Genomic DNA, 21,854 nt, shown 5'->3' on the forward strand with positions numbered 1-21,854 from the left:
GTCTGGATGATCATAGCATTTCCTTCTATCTTTAATCTATTGAAGTGCATTATGAAAAGCTTAACATGTATTTACAAGTTTCCATCTAATTAACAGAATGTAGGAGAGTGCATTTATAGAAAAACAAGCAAATATTTTAGATACTACTGTACCTTTAATTTATTAGCTTTTGTTAAAAGCATGTAACAATCTAGAGACTATAAAGAATAATTTACAAAAATATAAATCTTGGTTATTTTATTTTAGTATTTGAACAAATTACTATATTGTATGTGTTACTCAGAGAATATGTTTGACAACCTGAAATCATCCAGCAAACCAAAAATGTGGGATATTACATGTCTTTTGTAGAACAAATTATATATTAAGGAAGGGTAACCAAAAATGACTATATTAACATATTGTTTATACGAAAACTTATGCAGTGAACTATACTTGCATCCTGAAGAAAATATACATTTTAAGCCCTTTATTACAGCATTTTTCAGTATAAATATACATATTAAGAGTATGAGTGTTTTAGGCAAAAACTTTTGATTTGTGTAAAAAAGTGATATTCTAAAATAAGCCTGCCTTTGCAAGATCACTTCCCATCTTCTTGGTTAACTGAAGAGATAAAATAGTCAGAAAGTAACATATAAAAACATATTTTAGTCCTTTGATTATGGAAAACTTTACACTTAAATTTCTCTCTAAACACCAGGTATCTTGGCTAGGTGGGTTAGGAAGGTATCTGTAGAAGTACTGAATTCCTGGAAGATGAATGCGAAAGACAAATGGTAGTATGACCCCTCCTTCAAGGCACGCACGTGCGTTTAGTCTTTCCGTGTGCTTTCTGTAGAGGAATTGGAGACTTGCATTGGTTCATCAACACAAGTGGATTCATTTCTCATCTACAACTTCCCAGAGCAGTCAGGCAGGATTTGTAGGCCTCGTTAAAGGTCTGTTTGTACGAACTTATCGGCAGGCACAAGTTTCAACTGACATATTGGGATATACCTTTAAAACAACATTTTTGTTCTCATCTAAGAACAGGACACTGAGTGAGCTCATTTTGTCAGGAACACAGCAGGGTTCTGGGATGCCAGGAATGATTCCTACTGCTTTTACGATGCTCTGGATTGTAGCATGATTTGATGGCCGGACAATCTAGAACAGAGAAGGAAATAGTTATAGCTTCATCTATGAGCAGTCACTTTCCTAGGTGGATTTGGCACAAGCAGTCCGTTTCCTGTGTGAACTTGGAAAATCACAACAATTATGCAGTTGTTTGTTTCTCAATAAAGCAAATATGTCATTCTTTGAGTTACAGGGCCATGCAGCACAGCCAGTCCCTCACACTTCCAGCTTTCCTGAGCTGGATGTATCCTACAGATATTTTGTGTTCCTTAGGCTACCTTCATAAATACCAGAGGAGGGCACTGGTGGCACAGCCAGCAGCCAGAGGCCCGAAGAAAAATGTCCCTGAATGTACCTGCTATATGCGGGAGGCTGACATGCAAGAGAAGAAGCCTAAGTTGGGGCATAGTTTTCAGTCGCTAGATGCTATATTTCATTTTCTTAACATCTTGTCTGACTTAGAAAATTTGCTACTGTAAGTATTTCCAAAATAACTATCCCTAAATAGTTATCCCTATGTTCCAATATAATTTTTTTCTCATGTATGCTAACCTGGAATTAGTTACTTTTTCCTGGAGTAATCATTCTCTTTTAAAAGAGCAGAGTACTCCAGAAGTAGTGTCCACAGGAGAGAGTACAGAATAGTCAATCACCCTGACAGAGCCTTTATGATCATAACTGCAGGACAAATAGTTCATATCTGTGGTCTTTGCTTCCCTCTGCCTTTATCACCAGGAGTTTTTTTTCCCCATAGGCTAGCCTTGAACTGGGAGAAGGAAAAAAAGGCTGTGAGACCGGGAAAAGTATGAAGTGAGGATTCACAGCAGCTTTACATCTATAACCTGTTCACGGTACTGAGCCACAAAAACCATGGTTTTCCATTTCAACATGAAAAGTTATGTAGTCCATGGAGAGAACAAAGTTGGTTTTTGGACAATTCAGTTTTGAAACATTTGCATTAAGTATCAGCAAATCAGATTCCAACCTTAACTGCCATTAAGGCCTTCAGATCTTCCTTAACTAAGCCATTATAAGGAGTAACCATGAAATCTGTCCTTGACCCTTCAAGACATCACCCCTATAGCCAAGTCCCAACAAGTGACCAATCCTGCACAGTGCCTTTCTGTAATTAGCATATGTTAGCATAATTAGCAACAGCTTGCTCTCTCTCGCCCTCAAGATTTAGATTTCAAAATTGTCTATGGACAAGCAGCAGTGAGGTGGTCTCACATTGGTCATGTCAGCATATGTGGACAGCAAGAGAGACAAGATATTTTGTGCATTTAAGCAACTGCAGAGTATAGAAATTCAAAGAATTAGAGCTTCTAGAATCAAGTTCTTAATTTAGCCTTTATGAAAAACCTCATGAACTGTTCCTAGTACCTGTGTTATTTCATGTTATTATTTGAAACAGTCACAGATCACAATGTGCTACTGAAACAGCATTTATTGCCCCCATGCAGTGGATAGCCATCACTGCCCTCAGGCCAGTTACTGACTTACAGGATTCTTGGCTATGAACCTGCAGAAGATCCTGCAAGGATCTTCTTCCACTGTACAGCCTCTAATATCTGCAAGGAATAAAGACATGTGAACACAGTCTATTTAGACTGAGCAGCTGTCTAATTAGGATTATGTTTTTAATGCCTGAATCTGGATATGCTATGCACAAAAATGCTTAGAAAGGAAAAGGATAGACCAGTACTCTGTATGTAATCTGGCTGCCTGAGCCCTAAATCCACAGCAGAGCCAGACAGCACACCCATCCCACGTCCAGCCAGGCTTTGAATTTTTCCAGCCCTTCTGGAAACCTGGCATCAGTGCTCAGTGATCATGGGCTAGGCTTCACATTTAAATTTGTCCCAGTGTGCTAAAGTAGAAAGCTTGAAATAGTTCATTGAATGCCCAGTAATAATGGCACTGAGGAAGTGCTAATGTTTTAAGTGCTGGCTGCTAACTTATATACAACACACCAGGTTCTATGACATGCAGGACTGAAATTTATTTGGCAAATGCAGCACTGCAGCCAGCCATACATATAATCTAGTCTTCCTCCTCACATCCAGGGAATAAGAAATTCAGCAGGAAGGTAAGTGAATTTACTATGAGAAGATTTGTATCTAAGCTGTTGAGTACCTATCTAAATCTAGACTTGTGATTAAAGTGGATGTGCAGAATGATGTACTGATACTAAAGAAAAAAAATAAACCTACAGTGTGATGATACCAAACATACCAGGTATGTAATTCTATGTCCACAGTTCTGAAAGGGTACTTGGGAAATAACGGGTCTGTTGTCCATCATAGGTTGACTGTGTAGACTATGTCTTTATCAATAGCTTTATCTGGTCTTTGATACTTCCCTGACTTAGAGCACATGTGAAAGAACAAATTTCTTCCTAAGTATTATTTAGCAATTCTCATGCTCTGAACTGATAACTTCATTCATGCTGGCATCTTCTCTCTCTTCCTTTTGAAACAGTCATTAAAAAAAAGTTACACCTTTGAATCTGCTTCTTTTTTCCCCTCTTAAAAATAAAGTAGACCTCTTTCAATGCAAACCCAATCAATGAATGTGAATCAGCCCAGAATTCCAAAATTTATGTTTCTGTGATTTAGTTTCTCTGTTTTTGTTTTTTGTTTTGTTTTGGTTTTTTTTTTTTTTTTTGGGGAGGGGGCAGTTTTGTGGCTTTTTTGGGGTTTATTTGGGCGGGATTGTTTTTATTTCAGTTGGGTTTTGTTTTCCTTATTTTGGCTTTTGGGCATCAAGATACTTGTGAAAGGGAATCCTTATTATATATCAAGTATTTGCTTCTATTTCTAGATAAGACATTAAGTAAATAAGCAATATAAGCTTATTTAACTATTCAAGCTAGACATGGATCCTGTCTCTTCTGGCCCTATCAGCTTTTGTGTAATGCTGTTTTGCTCAAAAAATGCATCTTTTTTGAAGGGCGGGGTTGTTGTTTGGTTGGGGATTTTTTGTTTCTTGGGTTTATGTTGTTGTGTGTGAATGGTGCATTAGACTGTGAGTCTATGGCAAAGGACCCATATTCCCAGGCTGTCTTTTGTTTTGGATAAGTTAAATGGTGATTATGTTGCATGATCAATTTGTATTCCAACAACAAAGTGGAGTTGTGAGTCTGTCCAAGCTTTAATTTTTTGCCAGACCCTGTATCAATTTATGTACACCTGGCTCAGCATTGGCCAGCTACATAAGAACATGCAGTCTGATTTGTACACCCTACCCTGAAGTCTGGATTTCTACTGTTCCTGGACTTAAAATTACCCTACATATCTCCTCTTCCTGAAATTATACTGCTTGTTTCAACACAAACATACATCAATCTCCCTGCATGTAAAGTAGGGCAGATTCCTGTTTCAGAGCCTTGAAATTCTGTGCTGTACAGAACTATTCTTTATTTATGTGCCAAATGACCACATACAAAAATGTCAGTTGAACAAATAATCAGGCCATTTGTAGGCAGAATTGCAAAATAATTACAGTTTCTAAATATGCAGGTTATGCAGTGCTTCAAATCCTCCCCTCTGCCTTTACTTGAAAGTCTTATAAAATCCTAAAAATTCTTGTCCAGTCTAGGATTACCAAACTTTCTACTTCTTGTCATAGAGCAGAGTTGGAGTAAGACAAATGTTTTCCTCTCCACTGGCAAATTTCACACTGCTTCTTTAGGAGGAATTCAGTGTGCTTATGTTAGGGTGCTAGAGCCAGTTTTGTGGCATTTCTAGAGACATAAGTTAAATAAACATTTTTGTTCTAGCAGGATTATCTAACATGTTTAGAATTTAGATACACAAACATCATCTTAATCAGTATTATTATTTTCAAAAGTGACTAGCAGTTTCCTGAAGTTACAAGTACCTCAGTGTAACTACTCTTTATTTTTCTCCTAAAGTATAACAAGTGGAATCCAGAAATATACTGGTAGAATAGTTTGTTTTAATATTAGCATATAATACTTCATACTTCTGCCACCACAATAGAGTATTTGGATGATTTAGTGGGTATAACCATATTTTCATAAGCTACAAAAGTCTTTATGTTATGGTTTCAAGATATAAGATGAGAAATTGTAAGATAAACCCAAGAGATTTTTCCTATTCTTCAGATGGCATTTGAAGAAAACTGGCAATCTTTTTGCACTCTGATGACTAAGTTAATGGAAACAACAGTGTTTAAATTCTGTAGGTCACAATGAACACAATGAAAAAAGGTAAAAATCTAAATGAAATTCTAATTAAAGAAGTAGTTGGATAAGCAGAAGTGTAGGTCTACTGTTTGCAAGCTGACAAGAATAAAAAGGAATACTACCTTGGGCATTGGAAATTCACATGCACCTGCACAGTAGTAAGCATCAAATGATTTGGGAGATATGATCCATTCATTCCAGCCAATATCAGCAAAGTCAACTTTCATGTATCTTCTTGAACAAATCCTCGGCTCATTCCACTGTTTCCGCCTTGCTTTCTTCATCGTTCTCTCATCAAAATTTAGCACCTGAGACTTTTTAAGTGTTTCTGTATTTTCTTGCCCTTTTCTCCTTCGATCTTTGCGTGAGGCTTTTGGTTTCAAGGATCTGTAGGCATTCTCCCATATGTCATGTTTGTTGTATTTATTGTTATAATCTACTTCTGGCAACTCACTGTTCTGAATAGAGCTAGCGAGGTTTGTATCCCTCCTAACTCGAGTATCAGTAGAAGCATTAGGGGATAGATTTGGGTCCCCATCATTGGGAGGGAATGGATCATAACGCTGTAGGGTGCCTGCCACACTGTTAGGTTCAGAGATTGCAAGATCATTGGCATAAACTAGTATATAAGGTAAATGGCTGGCAACTTGTTCGGGGAAGCCCTGGTGTTTCTCCCCAGAATCAAGCTCAGCACAGAGAATGAGCTCTCCAGCTCGTTTTGATTCTTTTACAATGTGTGAAATGTCCTTTGCATGCCAAGCCCCTCGTCTTTGAAGAAGCACAGTGATGTTCCCTTTCACTAGTCCATAGGCAGAATTCTGGTGAATGCTTTGGAAAACTAGGTTGAGCTGTAGGACTGGAGGCAGGTGAAGGAGGCGGCAGGATGAGTTCTTGGACCGTTTACAAAACACCTCCCGGTGCCGAGGGCGTTTGTCAGCATAGAAGTGAAAAGTGGCAGCAAGGATCATTTCTGAATCCTGCATAGATGTTAGATTGAAGCAGTACAAGGGCTTCTGGGCCAAGAATTCTGCAAGAGAGCAAGGAAAACATGGATGTATATTTGAGACCAAAAAAGGTAGTCAAATCTTACTTCCGTTTAAGTGAATTAACAAATTTTACTTTTCACTTACATCAAATAATTTAGTATGGTGAGCTTGTCACTTCAGCTTATAACTATGGTGTATAAGAGGAAGAAAAAAACCTATTTAATAATAATATTACAATAACACTGAGAATGTCCAACATACTGGGCATCTTTTGTACACATAAGAGATTTTTAGTTCCAGACTCCCTTTCATTCTAGGCAGACAAGAAAATCAATTCTTGATTGCATTTCATTTATAACAGAGTCAGGCTCAGACAGGCTGTCAAATTTACCTGTGGCAGAGCTCAGAGAAATACTTTGCTGAAACCAATACTAGCAGAAACCAGGTTTACAGTTAATATTCAAGATTGTCTAATCTAAGGCTGACTGCAGATTCCTGAAAGATGTCTGGGTGCTAACTCTGTGGGCATCATCTGCAAGTAGTGCACATGAGGCATTTCACAAGGGGGCTGGCAGTAAGCAGTGTGACACATTTTGGGGGTCATTACTTCTCTGAGCAATCCTCCTTTTCCAGCACACATCATACAGGAGCTTTGTTTGAAACACTATAAAACACACTTGGTTTCCAAGGCTTGTGTTTAGATCTGCACCAAGTTAGTGACAAATGCTATTGAACAGGAGCTGACTCTTAAAATTCAAACTCCATTTGAAACAGCTTCTTTTTAACTAGTTCAACAGTTTGTGCTTAGCTTACATCTTTACCCTCATTTCGAGGAAGATGAGCAATTTTACACTAATAACTGCTTACACCACATTTATTTAAACAGTAAAAAACTCTCTTAGTGTGTTAAAATGTAATCCCATTCTAGCATAAAAAGACGATGCCTTAATAGTCTATAATTGTAAAAAGTTGCTTTTGTTTTTTGCCAGCTCAACAGTATATGGAAAAGTGGTAGCAGAACCAAGAAGTGAATCCTGTTCTCCCAAGCTCACACCACTACTTAGAATGCATCAAAGGATTACAGTTGGTAAATTTGCATCTTTAATTAACCCAAGTGGATCAACCCTTTGGCAGCCCTGTTTGACATACCTGAAAATTCTCTAGCAGAAGGAAGTAAAAAACCACCCCAAACCAAACAAAACCCAACAAATGCAACAGCCAGGCTTCCCAGAAACATTTATGTTTGTTTTTCAGAGCACTATGGATGATGAGCCACAGGAATTTTGGCAATAACAGAAAGGCAGTACTGTTAACAGCCACCTGTTGGAACATTCTTTCTTTAAAGCACAGTTTGATTTGAAAGAAGGAAATGAATAGTGCTACACCTTACTAAACTGGTTATCTATCTCCCAGTTAGTGCTGGATAGAACCATGATTTGGACTAAAAGAACAGCAGATTATTATGTTCATTAATCCCAAGCCCACATAGGCTGTCTTGGAGTACAAATGTTCAAGCACGCAATTTCCATCTACACCATCTGTATTTTGTTCTTGATAGAGTAAACAGCTTGCATTGATGTGATAAGAACCTATTAGTTTCTGTCAGTTCAGGCAGGATAGGATTCTTGTTAGTAAGCTTTTAATCAACACATATAGTCATATGTATAGGTGCTCATACCATGAAAAAATTTAAGGGTTTTGATTTTATTCAGGTCTTTGAAGCACAGAAATTTCACAAGGCTACTAGATGATTTCTCAGGCCAAGGAAGAGAGTAACTATAATATTTCCTTTAGAACACCAGGCTTTATTATTGCATGTTCATTTCAGAAGGCATATGTTTCTAAAAAGACATCTAACTACTGGTTCTCTCCACCCAAGCTGTGTACAGTTGAATTTTTAAATATTTCTTTTAGTAGTAGAATGCTCCAAGCACCATCATCAGCTCTGCAGTTACTGCTATGAAGCACAAGCATTGTTGGGATAAAGACATTTCAAACACCAGTGTCTCAGGGTTTCAGAAGGGAAGGTAACTCGCAATGATAGAAAGGGAGGCTGAATTAATCTAAAATAATTCTGTACTCTAGAATAAAACACACCTTTCAAAAGTTAAAATTCTTTTTAAAACAGAGTAAAAATCTATGAAACTACAACTGTTGAAAAGCCAGAAGCCAGGAAGTGCAGACTTGTTAGGAATTTAAAAGGTTTGGTTCTGGATGGAGAATTGTTATATTTCCATATTTCATAAGTTCGCTCAGGCTTTTACCAACTTGTCAAACATGCACGGTCAGCCTTGATTTGGTTTTCTTGCACGTATGCATTATGATACAGGCTTAATTAAATCACTGCTATTTTCTACTATTCATTAAGGTCTTTGCTTTGTTTAGCACAGAGGATGCATCATGTTCAGGGAATGAGTCTGAGCTTCAAGAGTCAATTTATGGGGAAGTTTCATGGTTAGGCAGTAAATTGCTGCCATGAAGATTAATTCACCTCAATCTGGTAAGGGGTGAAGTTGGACAATAATTTAATATTTAGGTGAGGTTGGACAATAACTTAATATTTCACATTTAGTCACAAACCAATTATGACTCGACTAACTTCAGCCAGCTGGTGTTGTTTTCTAAAGCCTACAAAGTTCCCTGATAACTGGAAAGCACCTAAAGAAATAAGAAACATGAGAAATTAGTTCTTAGACCATCTCTCAGCTCCTTATAAAAAAATAATGAACCCTTGTGAACACATGTAGAGGTGAGTTGAGAGGAGGTGATCAGATGTTTGTGAAGTACTCTTTCTGAAAGGGTGAGTACTTCTAGAGGAACAAAAAAAGAGCTGTATTTGGGCTACATGCAAACAGCACATGCATTTATATTTCAAGTGCTTCACACTGAATATAGAAAAATATTACACATTCAACACCACCTATACCCTCTAAGGAGCAGGTAGGATGGCAGTATAACTGGGTGGTTGAGGAGAACTCAATAAAGCATATGACAAAGGACAAATGTCCGGATCAACATTTTGTGTCTTTGGAGCCCTCATCTTGACATCTGTAAGTAACCCTAATTCTTGAGTTCACCTAACAAACAGCTTGAAACAGCACCACAGGAACAGACAGTTACAGATTTTCTGAAAGGTGTGTGATAAAACAAGTAAGTCCATTGCTTGGGATAATTAAAATTATTGTGTGTATAGTCTGTTTTGCTTATTTCAATAGGACTGCAGTTATTACCTGTGTTTTATAAAGAATGGATGTTCCACAGATCTTGTTAGTAAAATGTGTCAATTTCTTCTTTCAGAAGGAAACAAAATTTCTCAGAGAAGATAAACATGGTGACAGAAAAAGTCTTTTCTGTCTCCCTCTCTCCTCCCTCATCTTGCATCATTCTGTGGTACATTTCAGAGTGTTTATCACTTGCTTGATGAACGCAGTTCAAAGGAACAGTGCACAGAAGCTTCTGCTTTCATGCCATGTTATTTGGGAAAGATGGGATCCAGTAGAGAAGGCACATAGATAAGACACAGGAGACAGGAGTTTTGGACATAGATATGCCTTATTTCCATTGCAGGGAAAGCCAAGCTCATTTTGGGCCTCTCTGCCTTGGTTACATGATCAGACAAATGAACAAAATAATATTGATTTGTATTTGGTCAGCACAGTCTACCTGTGGGTAGGAAATGCTCCAATTGTAGTTTTTTAAAACAGAATTAAAGCTTAGACTACTTTGATGCAAGTAGTGTGCGCATCAGATTATTTAAAAAAGAATATAGTGCAATTCTTGCCTTGTTCCCAGATCCTTCTTGTAGTCCAGAGCCTTATTTGTGTGACAAGCCAGTATTAACGGCTCAGTTCACAGAAAAGCATAATTGTTAACAGGAGGTCATGGAAAACCATCCACTATCCACAGTGGAAGTTCCTTCCTAACTCCTGTTATAGCAACTGCTAGCTAATGATCCAGAGCATGACAATTCATTTTTCTCCTAAATGTCTGCAATTGCTTTACATAATAACTCCTAGATTTTTAGGCATTTTCATTAGCCACTTACTCTTCCATGGAGTTTCCCCCTCCTTGAATATGATTACTCTTTAGTATTACAATTGACATAAGATAGAAATTAAGTTGGGGTGTACAAGAGAATATGAATTGTTGTGCAGTATTATAGTAATCATTCCCTAAACCACCATCTGCTGCATTGCACTCTATACATGAGACTTAAGTGGAGGAGAAATAGATTGATGCAAAATTTGCTTTTGTGAGTTTCAATCCATCTGATTAGTCTAAATAGAATAATGATTTTTTCTGACAAGGCAGTAACAACTAGATTCTGGAAACTGATCCAGTTCTTATTTTAAGACCTAAGATCTTAGTTACAGCCTGTCAGTGTTAACCAAAGAAGGAAGATGTTTTCCAGAAAAGAGTTTGCGTTTCCTTGGCAAAGGATAACAAATGTATGGACTATTAACTAGGCAAACCTCCTTTTTATTATTTGACGCAATATTGGGATAATGAAAGTGTAGTCTTGACACAATACGTATGTTTCTCCACCCTCATAATCAAGCCAAGTAAAACTGGGGAGAGGGAGGCCAGGTATCTGTCTTCTCAGGTTTAGGCAGAGCAAGGCACCTAAGAATGCCGAGCAATTTTAGGCGGTCCTGTAGGCGGCACTCTTCCTAGCAGGAACTTCTGAGGCTGCGAGAGGAGCCGGGAGAGGACCAGAGCTTGGAGCTCTCGCTACGAGGTTTATGCTCCAAGTATTTCTGAACAGATCTTTTGGCCCAGCGCGATGTGCGCTGGGAACGGCGCTTCTTTTGCCGCTGGTTTGCATCCGCAGCCACGGAGACTTTCCCAGGGGAGGCACTCTCCGGGAAGGGCAGGGAGCCAGGGAAGGTGGGAAGCCGTCCGCAAAGCGAGGCGACACCCTGCCCGTGTAGGTAGCAAGGCACCCCCCAGCATTCACCCAGAGTGACACCCCCCGCAGTCGATGACAGCCTCGGCGCAAACCCGTCACTTTAAAGCGTAAGAGGAGCGAGGGGGCTGCAGCGGTGCCCCCCGCGCCCGGCCCGTCTTACCCGGCCTGGCTTTGAAGCTGCGGACCGTGTTGCCGTCGCCGGGCCGGCTCCCTTCCCGGTTGTACTTCTCGTAGAGCTTAAGCATGTGGACAGCTACCATGTCCTGAGCAACGCTGCCCAGCGCAGGGGGCGGCGAAGAGCCGCGGCGGGGGTCGCGGCCGGGGGCGGCCGAGTCCGGGCCGGGGCAGGCGGGCGGGCTGGCGGCGCCCTGCCCCGCCGGCGAGCGGCAGCGCCCGTGGCCCAGGGCCCACAGCAGGAGGCAGCAGGTCAGGCGGGCGGCCATGGGGATGCTGCGGGCGGGCGCCGGGCGCGGAGCGGCGCGGGCTGGGGCGCTGCCTGCGTCTGGGTCTCCCGGTTGGCCCTGCCGCACCGGGGCGAGGGGGCGGCGGGGCCAGGGAGGAGGAGGGAGGGTGGGGGCGGCCCCCCCCGCCGCTGATGCCGCCTCCGCCGGGCCAATCCCCGGGCCCGGGGGCGAGGAGCTGCGGGCCGGGGGCGGCGGAGCGGGGGCAGCCCCAGCGGCCCGGGTGCGGGGGACTGCGGGGGGGGACAGCATTTCTCCAACGCGGGGCTTCCCCGCTCCCTAAAGCGTAGCGGGAAAAGCATCTAAATTCATTAGCGCCCAGCTGCTGATGAGAGACACATGTCACCGCAGCGGCAGCACCGCACCTTGGCTGCCTGCGCCAGCCTGAAGCGCGGGGCTTAAAAATAATTTCTGAAAGAGAGAAGCGAGAGATACCCAGCAGGGCGGGCAAGCGGGGAGGGCACGGAAGGGTGGCTGGGCGACAGGGGCACCGGCAGCATGACAAGGGAAGTGTGTGCATATACGTCCCGAAAGTGGAAGAGTCTTTGCCGTTTCCTCTTCGCTGGCAGAACTGACAGTGCTGTCTTGTAAAGGCAACGCTGTGAACAGTGTTTATTTCAAGGACCCCTGAGAAAAAAGCCCCCGTGAGTCCGTACTCTAGAAGAGCCAGTGTGAGCTAGCCGGGAGTGCAACAAGGGTCACTGATAATTCCAAGCAGATACTTAAATGGTCGGGGTTAAAGGGGCTGTGCATGGGTATACTTTCGTCATTGGACTATTTCTATGTGTGGTTTGAAGGAGGAGAATACTGGTGTGAATTTCTGAAGGATTTACATGGCTTAGGTCGGAGGGGGTTGATTTAAAAGTGAATGGTGCATGTTGCACATATTCATCATGTGACACAGGTAGTTCTGAATCATAGCCATCCAGCGGGTATAAATGCTGGTGTAATGAATAGCAGTTATAAAGACAACTTATAAGGAGAGAGATATATTTTAAGGGAATTTTAAAATTCTGCCTCCTTTTAAAAACCTTTTACTTTAGTAGCCAAACCAGATACTTTTCTTGGAGGTTATACAATAATTGAAAAATTGTTGGAAAAAGCTACTGTTGCTGTATATAACACAACTCTTTTGTGCCTTTTTTTTTTTAACCTTGGAGTGTCAAGTCTGAGCAGATACCATTGAAAGCCTCTGAACCACAAGTTTGTAGTTTTTGGATCATAGCAAAGAAAGGTTTGATTCATTTTTAAAATTAGCACCAGGCCTCATTGCTCTGTGCCCTTTGAATGTGTGAAACTAACAATTTGCAAATACAAATTTGCCCAAATGTACATTGCTAAAGTATCAAACCTCCTATTAATTAATCTTTGCTTATAAGTAAGCCAAACTACCCTTTGATGCTTTTTTTTTTTCTCCATGGTAGCATGCTCATGACCTCCACTGGGGGTGTGAGCGAACCTTTTGTTGTTTGTGGTTTTTGTCTGTACTGTTTCTATACAATCAAGGTCCTGTGAAAAGGAGGAAGAGGCAGCAGGAGGTAGAAACAAGCTGGGCTATTTTGGACCAATGTCCCATTAAAATGTTCTCCCTCTCCTTAACTCACTCCAAACTTCTATTCAGGCATACACTTTGTATCAGTCTTTAACCTGCACTAAAACCTGTAGGACACTGATACTTTGACATTGTTGGGAATGAATTGAAGAATCAACCAGGGATGGCTAATATTTCTTGCCTTATTTTATTGCAGAACAGCAGGAATTCAAACTCTTTAAAGCTCTGGTACTTTGACTCTTTTATGCAGCTGAGATGATGAAATAAAAATGTGTTTGGTAAAGGAATTCAAATTAGCACTGGGTCACATAATTCCCCTGTTCTGAATATGGCCAATCAATGGCATCTCTAAGGCATCTAGAGGCAAGAGCTATGCAATTTCTGCTCATGCAGAATAATATTCCTAGCGTGGAAATTTCTGCTAATTAAAGCTCTTGCCAAGTAGAGTCTTTTTTCTTTTTTCTTTTTTTCTTTTCTTTTTCCCTTCTTAAATAGCTTAAGTCAAAGCTTTGCAAGCCAGGACTTGGAGAAAGTCTCCTTATAGTTAGAACAATGCATTCAAGATTTTAAACTGCAGATCTAAGTTTTCTAAAAAAATCATTGTGATAGAAATGGTTTTACATACCCTTAATAACAGCTTATATGTGAAAAAGAAACCAAATGTTTTCTTATGGAATTAGTGATATCTTCACAAAGGAACTATTGTGACCTGTGCTTATGTTTTGTTGTAGGAAATACACAGGAAATATACAAAAGGGGATATAGAGCACCAGGAGTAGGATCTATTCTTCTTGTTCTATGGTAAAATAAATTACTAATTCCCTTTAGGATTATATCTATGTATATTAAAATAATTTTGCCCGAGTCTTTTATTTTTAATAATAAAGTCAGTAGCAGGGATAATAAAGCTTAAAACTCCAGGGAAGTTAATGAAACATGAATTATTATTGAATTTGGGCTTCAGTCCAAATTTCTGGTTACTACTTATTGTAGGGCAGCTAATTCATTTTTCACTCAGAAAAATTCCTCACTATGTGTAATGCTACACAATTAACTAAGACCATTCCTTAACTATATAACTTATTAATTAGAAGTTAGCAGAGTGAAATGCAGTGGTCTGCAGGTTCTCACAGAGTTTGGTGGCAGAACTCTACAAAGCCTTCTCACATTCCTTCCAAAATCACGTAGTGTGACAAGGATGTTATATGGTCAATGATGTATGGTTAGTAAAGTGGGCTTTTGTATTTAGTTCAGTTTTCCTAAACAATAGTGAAATTATTTTAATACCCCAGAAAGAACAAAGACATAATGGTGTTTAGGTATTAGAGGAAGCAATGCTCAGAGCTGATCCAGAGTTCTGGAAGGCTCTTAATGTTGAGAGAAGAGTTTGGTATATCAGGCAGGGAAAGCTTTGCTTATTGTGGGCAGGGAAAGCTTTTCCTCTTAAGAAGCAGCTCTAATTCTCTCAGTCCATCTCATCAGCTCAAGAACAATCTCTCACCTTGGATTTCCATTCTGGATCCATGATCTCACATGTTCCAGTCTGTCACAAGAATAAACTTTCCCCCCGACAGTCTCCCCATCCTTCATCCTTAGTGACAAAAGTTTATTTTGTCTATCTTGCTAAGAAGCAAAAATTACTTCTATTCTCATCCCAACACACTATCAATGATCATCATTACAGAAACTAAGGAATTAGGATGCACAGATGAAGTGTAATTTGTCCCACCCTACTGTAGATTTCCAAAATTGCTCATATGCTCTGTGATCTAGTGGCGTCTGTGGCTTTTCGTTGGCTACAAGAAATCTCTATCAACTGGCTAGATGTTCAGAAGATGAATTTCACTTCCCGAGGGTGGCCTTCCCATTCCAGTTTCCCTGTTCAACCCCAGGATTGGCATTTTGGAAGTCTGGGATTAGTTTCAGTTTCTCTTTACACAATTGGCCTGTACCAAGCATTGGGATATTAATAATCGCTTATCCCCATCAGTAATGGAAATGTCGTATCTATTGCTTTTCTTGTTTTATCCCACTGACAATTCAGGATCTTTTCTTCTGTATTGGAAGACTTTCAGAACATGTATTTTTGACAGGTCTCAGGAGTCAAAGATGTGTGTTTCTATCTTGAGGTCCAACATTTATGGTTGTAATGAGGGTGCTATGGATTATCAGACAAGCATTTCCCATTCTGTTGCTACCCAGAAGTCACCAGCTTCTGTGGGACGATTTTCTCCATGCATAGGTTACCAAGTACAAAGGTATCACCTGGTATTTGCAGAAGTAGTAATTCTGTGATGTTACCACATACTTACCATGTTTTGGTTTGTTGGATTTGTTTGTTTGTTTTTTGTTTGTTTTTGTTACAGCAGGGAATTTCAACTTTTCAATGGCCCATGCACCACCATGTAGAGTAATTTAGGAAAAAGATTTTTTTTTCCTATTAAGAGGAGAAACTTTTCCAGTGGAAATTCTAGTGTTAACTCATGTCTGTTGAAAAACTGGTTCATCCAGGTTGGTTATTCTGCCTTCGAGCTCACCTGAACTGCAGTAGCTCTTGTTACTGTATGAGATCTCTCCTTACTGTGAGCGGACCACCACAAGTGCCTGGCCATTGTGCTGCCTGGGATACCTTATGTCCATGGGAGAGGGAAGTTACAGACCATGCAGGAGACTGAGAGCAGAAGGCAACCAGACCATTCAGATTGTGGCTGAAGCAAAAGTGGACAACTAAGGGAGGAAGAGGGGTGATGGTTGTGGTGGTTAAATCCATTTAGTGTTCAAAACCAATTTTAAGGAAATTATTCGAGCATCTCTAGGCACTTTAAGTTCCAGCCTGCAACGCCTAAGGCTTTGAATTCACAATCCTTTTAGCCAGTTGGTTTTCCAGGCTGCAAAGACTCTCACTGAGGTCAGCGTTCAATGCATGTTCAGAGTTCTGCCTGATGCACTCTGGCAGGATCCATCAATTGATGAGGCTCTCTAAACACTAGTGCTTGTCAAGAGAACGAGTGGGAACGGGCTATGGAATACCAGACCTGGCGAGGCGGCAGCGTGCCCTTGTGTCCCCTGCCCCAGCGCTGGCATGGCCTGCTGCCATCTGCATCTTCACGCTCCTGTTTCCAGTGCAGTTTGAAGGCCGTGGAGAGAGGCTGGCGGGAAGGCAGCAGCAGCTGGGAGCCATCGGTGACCACAGCTGGTTTTGCAAAGATCTTCTTGCGGATGGAGCTGGGATGTGTCCGGGAATGCCGGGGTCCCAGTGCCGCTGCAGGCAGAGGAGGATGCGCAGCGCCGATGGCGCGGGGGTCGCGCACACGGTGAGCCGGGTGCGGTGTCACGGACACGGGGACCAGCAGCGGACAGGCGTGTCCCCAAGGCAGTGCCAGCCCCTGGGACCCTGCCCTGCCCGTGGGGCGACAGCCGACAGCGCCGCCGGGAGGCTTCGGTGTCTCCAGCTCGGGCAGTCCCGACCTTCCCAGCCTCGGCTGAGCTGCTGCCGACCGCGCCTGTGGCAGAGCCTGGCACAGCCAGTCCCTGGTGCTCACAACGCTCCCCGCAGCTAAAGCAGCTGTACTGTTTTGAACCACAGTATGGAGTGGGGTTTTTTTTTTTTGTTTTGTTTTGTTTTTTTTTTTTTTTTTGTTGTTGTTGCAAGCATAAGTGATTTACATGTTATTCCCACAAAGGGCAACCTTACGATAGTGAAGAAAAGCAACTGTGAGTTGTGAGTGTAGTAAAGCCTGACTCAGATCAGTGGTGTTCCTTCCACAGGTGTAAATGAATATTGGTATAGGTTTGGAAAGTATGAAGTACTGTGGGGCAGAAGATGCTGCACATATTTATGTGGAGGTGAACCTGCCCAGAGATAGTGAAGAGTGAAATGATTGCCTGGAGAACCCTAGTTCCTAAAAATACTGTAGTTTTAGAAATGGAAAGGATTCTACTAATAAAAAGGAATTTAATACTAAATGGCAGATGTATTGTGACATTTACTCCTTGTAAAACCTTACCAAGCATCTGTTTTTGACCCAGATACACGAAATCTATATTGAATTTTAAACTCTTCCTAGTCTATATGAGATGCCAAAATATTTCCATGACTGGTTCTACTTGTCTACAAGGTCTTTGTTCCACCATCAGACAGATGAGAATGTGTGCCCTTGCTATTGCAGTTGTGTAGATTCGTGCTGTCATTTTCCCCTCAACCCTCCTAATACTGTAAGCTGTAGACTTTTGGGTGTATTCTTTCCCTGGGCAGGTGTTCAGAATGGGAAGATGTCTTCTTCAGGACAGAGGACAAGCAATTGAGAGGTTTTGACAGGTTTCCAGTTTTTCCAGTTTCCAAGCGTGCCTTTTTTTTTTTTTTTTTTTTTTTTTTTAAGCCAAAAAACTTCTGCAGCAAACAATAGTTCCATGCAAAAGAGTAAATGCTGCATGTGTCATTTTGATCATTATTCCAACAGCCCCCTTAGATTTATTTTTTTTTTTCATATATCAGACTGGTTTTACAGGAGGACAGGATGCTTTCGTGGTGTTGCTCTAAGTGGCCATGATGGTTGGAATCAAGGCAAGATCTGAGGTTAAAGGTAGTGGTAGTGTTTTGTATTAGATAACTAGCATAGGCAGACTGAAAGGTTTTTTTTCTAATTTTTTCACCCATATTTATGGGTCTAATGAGAGCTATTTTCTCTGTCTGCCTTGCTTCTGAACCCATAAAGCCTCTTATATTGTTTCTCTTGTAAGCAGTTACCTTCCTCTTCAGGTAATTCAACAATGCAGAAGATTTTATTTCTCCAGATATATCCATTTTTTCATATTTCCTTAAGCTACCTGTCTCTTAGTTCTTATATTCAGCATTTTTGAGGGGAGAGACCAACACCTCTCACCTTTTTCTGAGAAGATCCCATTCTGTTCTGCAGCCTCCAGAAGAAATGTGCATGTGTGGATGAGTGCAGAACACTACTTCTTGAAGGTTGCACCATTAGCTGTCTCATTTGAAAGAGTTATTCAGGTTATCATCTCATATTGTATTCAATATCCTCAAAAAGCCCAACAACCAACACAGAAAGTATGCCAGAGCTTAAAAGTGGGGTTTTTGTTCTGATTTCCATGGACAGAAATCCTGATGGTACACAGAATTCACACATTGTGTGAAACTGACTCCACAGATCACCGCTGTGTAGTTTGGGTCCATGTGGGTATTTTGTTTGTTGTAAAAGAATGCTAAGGAGATGTTTTCTGCTTTTCTGTTATACTAAGTTGGGGACCAAAATTTAATGTCACTATATTAACTTTGGAGTTGCACCCAAGATGAGTTTGGCCTTGTCAGTTGTTAAATTCTTGCTATGATTTATCTCAGCTTGCTTAGAAAGGGAGCATGCCAGATTACTAACCACAGAAAGCATCAGCTGAAACTCCACCAAAATTCTCTTTCCCTGTAAATTGAAAAATGAAGCTTTGAAATAAGATGCTTTGTTCATCAATCTCACACTAAGTTTTCATTAATATTATATGACTCTCAAACTATTGGAAGATGACAATTGGAATAGTTTGAAGTATCTGAGTGGAGAAAAATAGGAATATCATTCTAAGTAAGTTACAGTGCTAGTTCTTGGCATTTTGTGGCAGCTAATCTATGATAGTCTCAGTTGTAAATTTCATTGCCCTTCACTCTCATTTATCATAGATATACACAGATATATATAAAATAAGGCTGATTCTTGACAGATTTCTTATATGGATCTAAAACCATCTATCTCAGAATCATGGGATGTTTTGGGTTGAACACACCTTTAAGATCCTATCTGTAGGAATGAAATAATAGGAACACTTGCCCAGCTCTTCCTTCCAAACTCTGTGCAGAGGGATTTTTTTCCACAGAAAGAAGAAATACCAGAAATTCCATAAGACTCAGAACTGATTTATAGCAAATTTATGAAAAAAGCTCGTAGATAAATATGGAGCAGAATCCTGAGAGGTATAATTATGTATGACTTCAATAAATTTCTTCTCTGAAAAGTTATTTTTCTAATGTAACTTTTTAGATTATCAGGACATCAGGGGGAAAAAAGGAACAAACAGATACTTAAAAATTTGCCATCAGTAATTGGTGGGTGAGTCAGTACTGGATTAAAAGGACGCTGATCTAATGGCATGCTAATTCAGTTATTCATCTATAATGGCATTGTACGTTCATGCTTTTTTACATGCTAGTAATTTCCACATCAAATATCTATTTCCACTTCGTATACCAGCACCAGTAAATTTCTGTAAGCTAACAGTACTGAATTCCTGGTGGGGATAGGTAGGGCATACTTTATTAACTCATGCTAATATGATATTAGTCATATCATCATGATTTTCAAATAGGCATAACATCTCATATCCTAACAAGTATAGGCCTATAACCCATTATATGTTTTTAATTTTTTTTATCTCTAATATTCAAAAACTAGAAATGCAGGGAGCAAGTTTGTGACAGCAGCTCTCTGGCCACAGAGGGCAACACACAACTTTCCCAGGCCTTTCTAGGGACGGCTGAGAGAAGATCAGAGTAAAGAATGATAAACAATTATTGTCCTCACTTCCTACACATGTAGTTGTGAACATGTAGAATGTGTTATGGAGATTTGTTTACCAAAGGGTGGTTTCTTAATTAACCAATAGTGATAGTGTTTAGATTAGAGGACCAATTAGGTCCAGGTATATCATAACTGTCTATAAAAAGCAATGGATTTCTTAATAATAAATAATACAATAAAAAAATTGATCAACCTTCTTTAAATCATAGAATCAATACTAATTATTACCAGTTCAGGGTTGCCCTGCCATGACACCAGTTATTTCACTTGAAGTTACTAATTTTTAGAGGCAAAACTAGGATGAAAATACCTCATGCATGAATAATGTTCAGCATTTTCTTGTGGTATTTTGGTCCTATATTCCAAATTTTATTACATTCATAAGAACATAATGCCTGTGAAATTTCATAAATACAATGTTTTCAGGAGCAGCATGGCATAGCTGTGTCAAATCTGCTAATTTCCTGTCACTGAGGTTTATGGAACCTTTTGCCTGAAAGACCCTGAAGCTCTACAAGAGATGTGTGGTCTTAGAGGCTGGAGCTTTTCATGGGTATGAAAAATAAACTTCTGTGATTAAGGGTGAGGTAAAATTGAACTTTCTGTGGGACAGGATCATGGAATGGATGACCTGGTGTTCTGCCCAGCCCTATTTCTTCTGTATTTAATTTCTGAAAATGGAAAAAATTAGTCTTATCCAGCCTTGGATTTATAAAGCGAAAGGGTGATACATACCAGTCTGGGAAGTGAACCCTGACAAAGCTGTTTGCAAAGAAGTGAATTTATAAAGTAAATTCTTGTTTCAGCGTTTCTTACTGTAATAAGATGGTAGCAGTAGCAATTACAGACACTTCATGTGTGGTGTGATTGTGCCCAACAGAATCGCATCAAGTACTTTGTAAACTCTAGACTTTCAGTAAGATCTGTATCTCCTGGTGCAGAGTTATCACCGTGTTACTTTAAAAAAGATGTGAGCAGTTCTGCTGATCAAATAAAATGTTAAATCTGATTTTAGATCTCCATCTGGCTTGATCTTTCATCATGACCTTCTCCAGAAGGATTCTGAAGAACAAATTACTTGCATGAAAAGAAGGGATCTCAAAACTACTAAATTTATTAACAGTTCTACAGTAAATTAAATACCTTGTTTAATATTATGTAAGTAATTTCTGATTGCGAGTGACAGTCTTATGGACCCTTTCCTCACACCTTTCCATCAGGTAGGTATCAGATTTACCTAATTAGTTCAAAATCAGTTCAATAAAGTATTAGCTGCAGTTGTTCAGCAGCACATCTCTTCAGGGGATTTCAGGAGATGCAGCTTCCTTCAGTGCCCTTTCAAACAGCAGAAGGAACTCTTTGCTTAATGAAGGGCTACTGAAGCCCTCATCAGCTTTTGCTAGATGCATTTTCAAGGTGTGGCACAGTTTCTTTTGTGAAAATAAAAGACCACATATAGTGACTTATTGGTTTTTTTCTCTTTGTTTGTTTTATATAGCAGCTTCAAACAAATAAGAATGTTCCATGCCCAGAAAAATACTTTAATTTCTTTATTAATATTTAAAAATATTTTAAAGACAAATGCAAGACATATCTGAACTCTGTTGCTCAGTATACCATTGTGTGGCATTGATACTAAGATGATACAACACAACTTGCATAGGTTAGAAGATATATTCTAGACCTTTATTATTAGCATCTTAGTGTCTCCCAAAGCTTCCCTAGAGAAACAGACATTAGCTAATAAAGTACCAAGATGGGCAAGAATGACTGCAACATGCTTCTGACTTCACCAAGGTCTAACCTCTGTGGTTTTGCTCAGTGAGACAGATGTAAAGCAGTGAAGCAATATATTCTGAAATTGGAAAGGGCTGCAGCAGGCAGTAAAAGTTTGTAGTCAAACAAAGATCTAAGTTTCTACTTTGTGTTTTTGGTGGGTCAGGCTCCTTCCAGAGGAGCTGAAAGCAGCCATGGTGCCACAATGTCCCAGAGCTGGGAGTCAGAGATGTAGTAAAGTAGCTCAGCAGGGTTGCTCTGGA

The 21,854-nt window shown here is 40.2% G+C and overlaps 1 protein-coding gene across 1 annotated transcript; it reads right to left on the reverse strand.

Moving 5' to 3' along the window:
* Positions 1-134: 134 nt before the first annotated feature.
* On the reverse strand, positions 135-12,128 carry GDF10 (growth differentiation factor 10). The gene is made up of 3 exons (XM_030276012.4): positions 11,385-12,128; positions 5,452-6,356; positions 135-1,149 (listed from the first exon to the last, which is right to left on the reverse strand). Exons 1-3 carry the CDS (start codon positions 11,935-11,937, stop codon positions 958-960), a joined length of 1,650 nt encoding a protein of 549 aa, XP_030131872.4. The 5' UTR covers positions 11,938-12,128; the 3' UTR covers positions 135-957.
* Between the last annotated feature and the right edge of the window lie 9,726 nt (positions 12,129-21,854).

Source organism: Taeniopygia guttata, chromosome 6 (assembly GCF_048771995.1).
Source record: "Taeniopygia guttata chromosome 6, bTaeGut7.mat, whole genome shotgun sequence".
Lineage (NCBI taxonomy): Eukaryota > Metazoa > Chordata > Aves > Passeriformes > Estrildidae > Taeniopygia > Taeniopygia guttata.

Bases quoted from the DNA above. Each gene is read 5' to 3' on its own strand.
- GDF10 (XM_030276012.4), bottom strand. From the start codon at position 11,937: ATGCTGTCCCCCCCCGCAGTCCCCCGCACCCGGGCCGCTGGGGCTGCC. The intron at 6,357-11,384 runs GTAAGACGGGCC...GCTCTCTTGCAG, and splicing joins CAGCTTCAAAGCCAGGCCGG to AATTCTTGGCCCAGAAGCCC. The intron at 1,150-5,451 runs GTAGTATTCCTT...TCTCTGTTCTAG, and splicing joins GTGAATTTCCAATGCCCAAG to ATTGTCCGGCCATCAAATCA.